The sequence below is a fragment of the Cicer arietinum genome, chromosome 8 (genome assembly GCF_000331145.2).
Source record: "Cicer arietinum cultivar CDC Frontier isolate Library 1 chromosome 8, Cicar.CDCFrontier_v2.0, whole genome shotgun sequence".
Lineage (NCBI taxonomy): Eukaryota > Viridiplantae > Streptophyta > Magnoliopsida > Fabales > Fabaceae > Cicer > Cicer arietinum.
The window spans coordinates 12,989,178-13,001,744 of record NC_021167.2 but is presented as its reverse complement, the minus strand read 5'-3'; the positions used below and the strand labels follow the sequence as shown (position 1 = coordinate 13,001,744).

Genomic DNA, 12,567 nt, shown 5'->3' with positions numbered 1-12,567 from the left:
CAAAACCATATTTTCTATGGGTAGTTTTAAAATTAAATATAATATTCTCTCGTAATTAATGAGCAACCTAATATAGGTAGCAATACCCAACTAATTAAAAGGGATACCATAGATTTTACCTATCTAGGAATATGTCTCTATCATATATTTACGATACTGGGCCCTTAAAAATCCGAGAAACTAATATAATATCATACATGTGTATTGCGTGGAAAGAGAATCCTTCATTATATATTAATAGCACGATTGGTTACAATTTATTCATATAGATACACTTCTTCAATTTCTTACAAAATTAATTTTTTTCTCTATATTCACAATCATGAAAGACACTATAGTACTTTACCCTGCTTATGGGAGTGGACACTTAATGTCTATGGTTGAATTAGGAAAACTCATTCTAACCCATCACCCTTCATTTTCCATCACAATTCTCATCCTCACACCACCCAACAATAAGAATAATGATTCCACCACTCAATACATTGCCTCTATCTCTAACAAATTTCCCTCCATAAACTTTCATTTTATTCCTTCCATTTCACTCACTTTAACACTCCCACCTCACTTACAAACCCTTGAACTCTCCCCTCTTTGCAACCATCATGTTCACAATATTTTTCAATCCATTTCAAAAACCACAAACATCAAAGGTGTTATTTTGGATTTCCTCAATTATAGTGCTTCACAAATTAACAACATACTTGATATCCCTACTTACTTTTACTTCACCTCAGCAGCTTCTATGCTATCACTTTTTCTTCACCTTCCAACTTATCACAAAAAAGCCACAAAAGCTATAAAAGACTTTAACATTGACACACCTATTGAACTCCCTGGGTTGCCGACGTTATTCGTTGATGACTACCCCGACGATGGGAAGGATCCAACTAGTCCAGGTTACCAAACTTTGCTTGAATGTGCTAAAGTATTTAGGGAAAGTGATGGAGTTATTATAAACACTTTTGATGCTTTTGAAAGTAAAGCTATTAAAGCTTTAAGAGATGGGTCGTGTGTTCCAGACGGAACCTCTCCGTTGATTTTTTGCATTGGACCAGTGATTTCAACCTTGTATGATACAGACGAACATCAATGTATGAGTTGGCTCGACTTGCAGCCCTGTCAAAGCGTTGTGTTGTTGAGCTTTGGGAGCATGGGGAGATTTTCTAAGGCTCAATTGAATGAGATAGCACTTGGATTGGAGAAAAGTAAGCAAATATTCTTGTGGGTTGTTAGAAGCGAGTTAGATTTAGATGAATTGAGTTTGGACGAGTTGTTGCCGGAAGGATTTTTGGAGAGGACAAAGGAGAAGGGAATGGTGGTGAGGAACTGGGCCCCACAAAGAGCAATATTGAGTCATGATTCAGTGGGTGGGTTGGTGACTCATTGTGGGTGGAATTCAATTTTGGAAGCTATTTGTGAAGGAGTTCCAATGATTACATGGCCGCTTTACGCTGAACAAAATCTTAATAGAGTGATTTTGGTGAAGGAAACAAAAATTGCATTGAAACTAAACGAGTCAGCGGACAAATTTGTAAGTGCATCTGAGTTAGGGGAGCGAGTTATTGAGTTGATGGAATCAGATAAAGGAAAAAATATTAGAGAAAGGATTTTGAAGATGAAAATAAGTGCTAACGAGGCAAGAGGAGGAAGTGGATCTTCTCTTGTTGATTTGAAAAGGTTGGGAGATTCATGGAAGGAGCTTGATTCTTGCAACAAATTATCTCCGAATTCCCCATTCCTTATTTATTGAATTGGTTTGTGAGAATAAGCCTAGAAAAATGTGTTATATTAAGAAGTGAATTTCACATCACAAGTTTAGTGTTCTACTTTTATTTTAAGTGGTTCGATTTTTTTTTTTATAGCAGCAAAAATGACGTTTTGATAAAATGCATAATTCGCACAAGCGCATGAAATGTTGAGAGAATATTATATTAGATCATTAATCTAACGTCGTCGATATAAATGTGAATATTTGTGTAAAGTGGATTGTTATTTAAGGACCACACTCTTTAGTCTTGATGGATATACAAATTTAATTTTTCTTAACACTTTCTTTAAATCTTTTCTATCATGTTTTCAGAATCTAACTTTGGAACTCTATTTATCATTTCTATTATTTTTTGTCTTGCAACACTTGCTTCTGATAAATACTTCAAATTGGATAAACCAACTCCTAAAGCCCAGTCACACAATAAAAAATATATGTAATTAACATAAATCAAAATAAATAAAAAAGACACCACCACTTAAACGCACAATTTCAAAATCACGAGCAAGTTAGAATCCTTGATACTTTTGAGAATTGCAATCAATTATGATTGGTAAAATCTCATTTATGAAAATTGAGACTTAAAAACTATGATGGCACAAACATAACCGCGATCACATACCATTTTTAAAACCTTGCTTAAACCTAAAACTCAAAAAAGTACGAAATACTAGAAAAAGTTATAAACCTCAACTTTGGGGACAACATAATAGTATTCTTCATTATACTTCACTATCTACATTCACCTATTCAATAAAACCACAAAAATTAAGAATATGTTTGTGACATAATTAAACTCCTTGAATTCCAAATCTATTTTCTAACATTTAGCTAGTATTGTCAATTTTCAAGTGCATTTAATGTTAACATTCAATGAGTGCGAACTATGTCCATAAATGATGTTGGTTCAGCTACAACTTGTAAGACCTCTAATTTGTGGATCTTCATAAAATCGTACCAGTAGAATGGAAACAAGATTTCCAAGCAAACTTTCCAATATTTTAACTCTATGGTTAGCATAATAGTGAGAGCTAGAATCGAGGAACCTTGCCAAGAAAACATTCTTTCAGTTTGTAGAATCTTGAGTGATTTGAGGATTATTTGAGCTTTCTTCCTCCTCTATCATATGCTTCTTTAGTTCTTCCTACATTTAACACAAAGTGTCATAGTCAATTACAAAATTTAACAAAATGAAGCTTTGCATTCATTAATGGGCAGCTTAGGAATAAAATAAGAAAGATCACTGTCTTAAAATTTACATTAACCTGGAAACAACATAAGTTAACCTAAGAAGAGGAAATAGACTATTATGAAATTATCAATCATGCATGTTTGTCACAATAAAACTTTTGTTATTATATATCAAAATAAAGTTACATAACACATTCTAGTTTTGAAAGTTAGACACAATAAAACTAATTCATGAAATTTAATAACATGAGCTAGCATGTAAAATTAGGCACACAATCTATTTGATAATTGTGATAGTAAGATTACGAGAATGAGTTATTTCAAATTTATAATCAAATTTTAAAATTCTTACAATTACATCAGTTGTCTTTTCAATAACAATGCTTCCATTTTTTCGAGTTAGAGTATCAATGTAATTTGTGCTCGTGATGGTTTCTTTCATCTAGCTTTTGTCTTCTAACATTAGTAATAAGAATTTCAACCATCATAGTTGTATTGATAAATTAATTAAAAAACACCGAAAGAGATAAATCATCTCACGAATTAATCTTGGAAGATTCTTTTGTGTGATTCTTTTTGTTCATGTTACTTATTTTCTATATCTAAAGAATAAGTAAAGTCAACAATCAAAACAAACATATGACTAATAATTTTTATATGAACATACATATACTTGTCCGTTCTTGGAACACCAATGATGTACTAAAGTACTATACTGAGAATGATCAATCCTTGTGTTCGGGATGTAGGCAGCCATTTCCGCTTATGTCATACTACTACCATATCCCTTTGATTTCAAATGATACTTGAATTGCCTCCACTTAACACTCATGTTATCCTTTAGTATCTTCTCAGTTTGCTCGGTGAATTCAGGAACAAACCGAAACTTTGTCTATCATATGAATAATTAGCAAAACACAAATTTTTTTTAACACATACTATTGCAAACAAAAATATTTTTAAAACCTGAAATGAAATAGAACTTTTAAAAACTTATACAACACCTAGACAAGTTCAATCACATCAATAATATAGGACTCATACATCTTACTTCAGCTAATATAACTAATTGGAGAACATTGGGATCCCTTTACCAAAAGGATTGCCAAAAGAATCTACATCCACCAATATAAACACAACATATGGCATGTCCCACACATCTAGCATGAATATATAACCTTTAGTTCTCAATTCACCTAAATCATATATTCCTGTTAGCAAACCATAAAACAATGAATGTCAATTTATATCAATACAACCACACTAAGTCTAGTGAAATTGCAAGATCACCAATAGAAACCCCAAAAAATTACATTCAGCTTCCATATGACTTCCCTCTTTAGACATAGAGTGGTTATTTTGGTTGAGTTCATTAGAGCTACCAATTGAGTGTCCTTCGTCTTGTGATTGGCCACGATTTTGAGTAGTATTCAACTTCCTTATGTGTTTCCCCATGGTACTTTCTAGACATGCCAAAGCCAAACTAGTTTTTAATTGTTGTAAAAAAAATAAACGATAACAATAATAATTTACCTCAAATGACACACATATAAAATGGTAGGGAGCAAAATATTACACATCGTATGGACGATGCCACTCTTTTGAGTCTTTAAGCCTCTTTCACTCTTCTTTGTATGAAATCTAACTCCATTAATATTATAACCATTATACTTTCTCACTATTTCTAGTGGACCACGTGCAAGCCACTTGAATACATCTATCACTAGAGAACTACATTGCTCTTCCAACCGTGAAACCTACTATAATTGCAAAATGATTATAAATTCTATATTATGGATGAAAATGATTTCTAACACTTACTCGTGAAGGTGCAAACATGAGAAGGAGGGTTGAATTGTGTTTGACAAAGTTAATAACTTTTTGCTAATTTGATGAAGGCTGATTGATTTTTATGAATTATTAAGATAAGAAGCAAACAGATTCAGAGCAACAAACAATGAAAACATATATAATTGAACACATAGGTTTATCCTGACTCACCACTAACTTGGTTACATCCAGTCCCCTCAATCAAAAGGTTTTAATCAACTAATTCAAATACCTTGAATTACAAAGCACCTGACCCTCCAAGTCAATCTTCCCAAACATCCTGACAACTTCTGACTTTCGAGGAACTAACCACCTTGACCCTACAAACCAAGCATTTTCCTAACAACCTGACAATCCCAAATTGAAGAAGAAACTAAACCACAATCGGATTGGATACAAAAGATTGGAACTTTAAGTGTTTACTTCTAACAAAACTGATAATAATAATAATAATAACTCTCACACTTTAAGCATCAAGTGTTTCTCTCTTTGAACTCTAAGATAAATTTGGAATTTGAGCTTGAGTTCTTCTACACTTTTTTAGTTTTTCGATGATCTTTATCTTTAGTCTTGAGTATCTATTTATAGTTAAAATTAGAGCTTCAATTTAGTCTTTGTTTAATTCTGAATTGTATCTTCATTCTTAGTTTGGCCAACAATGATCTTATTCAAAAATAATTCTGAAGATGATGCTTTTTGATAATATGTTCTTTAGCCAATTCTTTATTTATGAATCTAATCTGAGCATTTCTTCTAGATTAATTTTGTTTGTATTGAGTTTGAAAATTCTTTAGATTAATTCTGTTCATATTTATTGTAGATAAATCTTGATCAAATCTTCTTTTCAGCTTGGTGAAAGATTTTCTTCAATTTTAAATTTGTATCAAATCTTATTTTAGATTTTATTCAATTATAAATCTGAATCAAATCTTATTTTAGATTATTTTTAATTATAAATCTGAATCAAATCTTATTTTAAATTTTCTTCAATTATAAATTAGAATCAAAACTTATTTTAGATTTTCTTCAAAAACACGAATCTTCTTTCATACTCTTTTAAGTCAAATATATTGTTCCCATAAAATACTTTTGTTATAATCAAAACTCTAGGAAAATATTTTTACCTTTACTTAGATGCATCGTTGGATGTAGTTGACTTCTTATGTTCATGTCTACAAGTTCATAATGTGCCTTATCGTTATCCTTTGATTTTCCGTCTAAATGCAACAACGTCCCAATAATGTTATCGCAATTTTTTTTTTCAATGTGCATTACATCAAGATTATGATGAAGATCATTATGTTTCCAACAAGGCAATGTGAACAAAATACTTTTCTTTTTCCATGATGACCCATTCTCCATTCCATGATCTTCCAATTGTCTCAAGAAACTTGCACCATTAGGTAGCTCTAGTGGGGCTCTAAACTCTTGGGTTCCATCAAATTCTCCTATATTGTATCTCCACTTACTATGAGACTCTAACCAACGATGATGACACATGTAGAAAAACTTCCAATCATAACACAACCACTTAGACGCATTTTATAAACCACAACATGGACAAGCGCTTCAACCTTTAGTTCTCATGCCATATAAATTTGCATATACCAGGAAATCGTTGATAGTCCACATGGTAAAAGCACACATTTTGAATGACTCTTTTTTTCATGCATCAAATGTTTCCACTCCAATTTGCCATAACTCTTTTAGTTTGTTCACAAGAAATTGTTAAGACAAAATCCCAAATAAATGTTTTGATGATAATTAAAAAAAAGGTTAATTAAGAATTCTAATTAGGATTCTAAGTGTTTTGGTATTTAACATGTGTATTTGAGTGTGTTAAAACAAGTTAGGTACCAAGTATTACAAAGCAGATCTCATTAAAATCAAGAAAACAGAATCAGCAAAACGAAGAACGTTCTTGACATTTTTCTAGAAAACGAAGAATGTTCTCCACATTTATCATAAACAAGAATGATCAGTTTTCTTTGTGAAAGATTGGATCCTAGAAGTGTTAATTCATCTCATATCTTCATCAAGAATAAACGAGGATCAATCTGAGTCAGAATTATTCCAGAATTCGAAGGCTCAAAGATATACTTCATATAAAGTTTAAAGCAATATCATTCTTCATGTGAGGCAAATGCAAGTACAAGTTTACAAGTTGTAAGGTACAATGCAATTGTACATTCAAATCAAGACCTGCACACTTGAGTTAAAGGCTGCAATCATCTCAGACAACTGACATGATCACAAGTACAAGTCAGCTCATCTCCAACCAAATTTGAAGAACGGTCTTGGATCTCAAGAACGCTCCTGGCTTCAGCATGAACTCTCTTGCTTTTTGGCTGATCTTATACATTCACTCTCTCATGATAGCTGACCTTATTTCAACGGATAAATGAGATGTCCTAAGCTATCTTGAAGCCTATAAAGACAGCTTCAGAATGAAGAACAAAACACAACAAAAAAGTGCTAAGCAAAACATCAATCATTCAATCATACTCGAGCTTGTCAAAATCATTATCACGCTTGCAGTTCCATTCTTTGGGTTGTGTTAGAATTAGTGATAATTGTGTCCTAAACAATAGAATCAATTTCTCAAACAAGATTTGAGCAATACTCAGATTCTAACATTCTCAAAATCATTATTTTGTAACTCAAGGCTACATTGTTAACTTAGCTTGAGTAGTGTGTAAAAATCCTTTTACATTTTAAAAGGTAGCTTGCAAAATCCTTTCTAAAATAGTGTAAGGTAAACATGTGGAAATCATTTCTAGGTAGAAAGGTAGAAACTGTGTAAAGATCAAGACTGATATGTGAAAAAGTGTGTGAAAACCAAGAACGATCTTGCTTTAAGCACTTAGTGGAAAATCTCACATTTGTGAGGACTGGACGTAACCCGTGTTTGGGTGAACCAGGATATATGCTTGTGTGATCTCTCTATCTCTATTTATTATATGTTGTACAATCAACTTTCATATTGATAAAAATTGATATTGTTGTTATTTCACTAACCAAGAACGTTCTTCATTTATAACCAAGATCAATCTTGAGTTAAACTTTCAGTTTTTTTAAATAGAAATTTTAAAAGTGGCAATTATAATTCAAACTCTCCTTCCTTATAATTGACATTTTTACTTCAGAGATTGCATATAGACATCAAGTTTATTTCTTGGACCTTTTGGACCGGGAATAACAAATGAAAGTATAAAATTATGTTGCTTCATATACATTCATGGAAGAAGGGTATAAGGAATCAAAACACCTAGCCAAATGCTATGATAAATTGACATGGTTTTAAAAGGTTTTAAACCATCAGAAGCTAAACCTATTCGAACATTACAAGGGTTGCACGAAAAATTAGGATGTTGATGATCAAAAGCTTTCCAAGTGAAAGAATCAACCGAAAGTCTCATGAGCCCTTCTTTTGTTCCCATCCTCGTGCAATGTCATAAATTAAGCTATTTTTGATTATAGAAAGAGTCTTTGTAGTCTAGGTTTAAGAGGAAACCAAAAAGAACCTTTGCATATATTTTTTTCTACCTTCATTATAATTAGAGTTAGTTTCCATTGTGAAATACCAAATTTTGAGCATTAGCAAAATCTCTCCAATATAATATGCAATTATTGGGACAAGCATGTATTTTTTCATATGTTAGACCTAATCCACAAATAATCTAACAACATGGAAAAACTTTTATCAGTCCACCCGTTTAGACACTTTAAAGTGATACAAATAGACAATAAATCATAGTTTTGTGAACTTCTTACAATCAGGATAAAGATTATGCTCTGCCTCATTGAACAATTGATAGAACTTATCCAGATTACTGTCCTCTTCAAATTATTTGTGATCCTCGCGCTCCACATTTATTTGCACCATCACTCTCATTAGTTGGATACATTCCAAAGACATCATAAATCAATGTATCCATGTAATGGTCAAAGTATTCTTCTACTTGAGATACACTTTGAGAACTAGACAAACCAACTTATTCACCATGGAAGATCCAAGTAACATAACCTTTTAGAAATCCAAAATGGACTAGATGCTCATAAATATCCACATGAGAGTATCGTTCGCAATTGATACTATTGGTGCAAAGACATAAAATGATTCCATCATTTGTTTTTGTAAATATAAAATCAAGAAAATTAATAACTCCTCTAATGTATTTGTCTTTATTAAGAGAGTTGTTAGGGTATCCAACTCTTATCCATTCAATTCAATAGAATAAATTGAATGAAATAACACAAAAAGTTAATAAATCTGACTTAAATATAAAGAAAGGAAAAGAAGAAGATATACTAACATAGAATAAATATAACTTAATTATAAACAAAGGAAAATAAGAATACAATAAATCAAAACACATATCGCTCTTTCACCTCAACCTCACAAGAATGAGTCATTTAAACTAATTTACTCTACTTCAATAAGATTAGCTTACCTCTTCAAAATGAGGCTGAATTCTAAGAGGCGGTTTAGAATATTCTTCAGTGTACACTGCATGTTGGCCTAATGCAGCTAAGAGAGTTTGCTCATCATTTTGAAGTAAATTTCAAGCACAAATAAGGATATGATTTAATAGGGGAAACAAATTGAAGTTGTTTCCAACCCCTCACAAACATTATAAGACATTGCAGAGAACTCCGTGGAAGCTAAATGGTATTTTAATATATAATTGCATGATTTAATCTTTGTTACATGATAAAAATACACCTCTATTACTAAAGCTGACGAATCTAGTAAGAATTAACCATTTGCAATAATTTTGTAAACAAAAGATTTCACACAATATATTACTTTTTGAATCATATTACTTTTTGAATCATATGAGCATTAAACATTTAGTTACAAGTACCAATTAAGAATATTATAAAGCTTACTTCATTATACTCTATTTGACTGGCTCATGCAAGGTATGAAGAACAAGCAAAGGTGCAATGAAATGAGTCTTGGTTACTCTCACAACGTCGAAGTCTTGGTTACTCTACTTCAATAAGATTAGCTTACCTCTTCAAAATGAGACTGTATTCTAAGAGGCGGTTTAGAATATTCTTCAGTCTACACTGCATGTTGGCCTAATGCAGCTAAGAGAGTTTGCTCATCATATCAAATTCACAACTTTGTCTTAAAAATAAATCTATATATGATTTGCATTATAATATAGGGGTAGGAATAACGAGAGTGGTAGTGAAGGAAACTAGAGGCAAATGTAAGAGATTTTGAAGTAAATTTCAAGCACAAATAAGGATATGATTTAATAGGGGCAACAAATTGAAGTTGTTTCCAGCCCCTCATAAACATTATAAGACATTGCAGAGTCCGAGAACTCTGTGGAAGCTAAATGGTATTTTAATATATTATTACAGGATTTAATCTTTGTTACATGATAAAAATACATCTCTATTACTAAACCTGACGAATCTAGTAAGAATTAACCATTTGCAATAATTTTATAAACAAAAGATTTCACACAATATATTACTTTCTGAATCATATGAGCATTAAACATTTAGTTACAAGTACCAATTAAGAATATTATAAAGCTTACTTCATTGTACTCTATTTGACTGGCTCATGCAAGGTATGAAGAACAAACAACGGTGCAATGAAATGAGTCTTGGTTACTCTCACAACGTCGAAATCTTGTGAAACACAAATCCCAACTTTGAGATCAAAATATTGTCCAACTTTTCCATCAATGTAAATAAGTTGTGCAAGTGTTGTTTTACCGATACCTCTCATACCCAAAATACTGTCCAACTTTTCCATCAATGTAAATAGGTTGTGCAATGTTTTCTGTTTACTGAAAATCAAACCAAGTTTCCATAATTAGATTTTATCAGTGTATATCAAACCAACTTGAGTATTGCAAGTTTTGTTAGTTTGCTTTACAGGAAGCACAATTATCTATGTAACCATAGAAATGTTAGGCTACATGATGTTTGGAGATAATTTGAAGTCTCAAATCACATTAAATCTCCCCGTGAATACAATTAGTAATAAAATAGCAGTATACACCACAATAATTAACTCTTTCACTAAATATGCTATCATAATCACTCCAACAATCAATGTTATTGAGGACAAATGGTATATATGCAAGAGAATACCTAGTCTCATTCTCATTAGAACAACCATTTGAGGGGAAAATTTACTATATTAGTTTGATATACAATTGGAGTTACATCATTTGAGGCTGTAATCAATGTCTGATTTTTTTTTTCTTTGAAAATGTAATATTTAATGATGGTATTAATCTGATTCATATATGTTTTTTGGTTTTTGATGCCAAATATTCTATCAGACAAAGACTCATAACCATTTGTTGAAACTAATACAATAGGAAGATATGGAAGATACAATGAACTCCTTGGATCAGGTTCTTGTAAAAGAGTGTACAGAGCATTTGATCAAAAAGAAAGAGTAGAAGTAGCTTGGAATCAAGTTAAACTAAGGAACTTCACTAATGGCCCTGCAATGGTTGAAAGATTATGTTCTGAACTTGGATCGCTTAGAACCATAAAAAATAGGCTAAATTTCATCTGTGGTCCCTTAACTTAATTCCATGTAACGTTTTAGTCTTTTATCTTTTTTTTCCCGACTTGGTCCTTTATTTTAATTTTAAGTAACAATTTGATATTTTATGTTTTAAAATTTCAACAATGTTATCCTTTTTTATACAAAAATTCAAAAAAAAATTCAATCAAAACTCATAAAATTAATTATATTCTTCAATATAATACAAATTTCATCAAATTCGTAACGCAAATCTTCAAATAAACTCATATTTTCATACTTTTTTGATATTTTTTAGGAATAAAGGACTAAATCGGAAAAAAAAAAGATAAAGGACTAAAACGTTACCTGAAATTAAGTTAAGGGACCACAAATGTAATTTAGCCTAAAAAATAAAAACATTGTTACTATTTATAGTTTTTGGAGGGATAAAGAATATAATACACTCAATTTCATCATTGAGGTTTGTACTAGTGGAAATTTGAGAGACTATAGGAAGAAACATAAGCATGTGAATATTAACTTGCTTCTAGTGTGGTTCCAACAAATAATTTAACTCCAGTAACACTTCAAACGAGTCAAAACTAACATAGGACAACAATATAAAAACCATTTATATTGATCCTAGCACTCCAAGCCAAGTTAGATACACAATATAGAAAATACACAAAGTTAGTAAATTTGTATATTTACCATAAATATGGAAACTGTTTGTCGTATGAGTTTGAAGTGCTTTTAAATCATATAATCATAAATCGATATAAATTAAGTTAGAATTACTTTCTATTATATTTCAAGATGTTAAAAATATAGCTAAATCAATATTTAAGTTTCTATTCCAATATTATATTAAACTACATAAGTGACAGCAACTTTAGTTTGATTGCTACCAAATATAATAAGTGTCCATTAAATCTCTTAATCTAATTTCACTCTTTGTATTGCCGAGAAAAGTAAACATTTGATGATAAGTGAAAAGGGATGTGTTATAAAAAAAAAAGTGAAAAATGATTAATCATAGTCTCTTAAAGCAACTAAAGACAAACAAAAAGGAAGTGAGTTATACAAGAATCCTAAATAACTTAATCGTACCTAATACATATTAATGTATCAAGGAATACGATAATTAGAACAAATTAATAAATTTAAAAAATAAATGCAACATATAATAGACTTTATAATAATTGCAAATCATCTATACAAAATCATTGAAGGAAAATACATGTTAAGAAAAATTACATGATAC

The 12,567-nt window shown here is 31.0% G+C and overlaps 1 protein-coding gene across 1 annotated transcript; it reads left to right on the top strand.

The window, feature by feature from the left end:
* The first annotated feature begins 257 nt into the window (after positions 1-257).
* Positions 258-1,972, top strand: UGT88E8 (UDP-glycosyltransferase 1). Its single transcript, XM_004515351.4, has one exon. The coding sequence runs from the start codon at positions 323-325 to the stop codon at positions 1,751-1,753; it is 1,431 nt and encodes a 476-aa protein (XP_004515408.1). The 5' UTR covers positions 258-322; the 3' UTR covers positions 1,754-1,972.
* Positions 1,973-12,567: the final 10,595 nt, after the last annotated feature.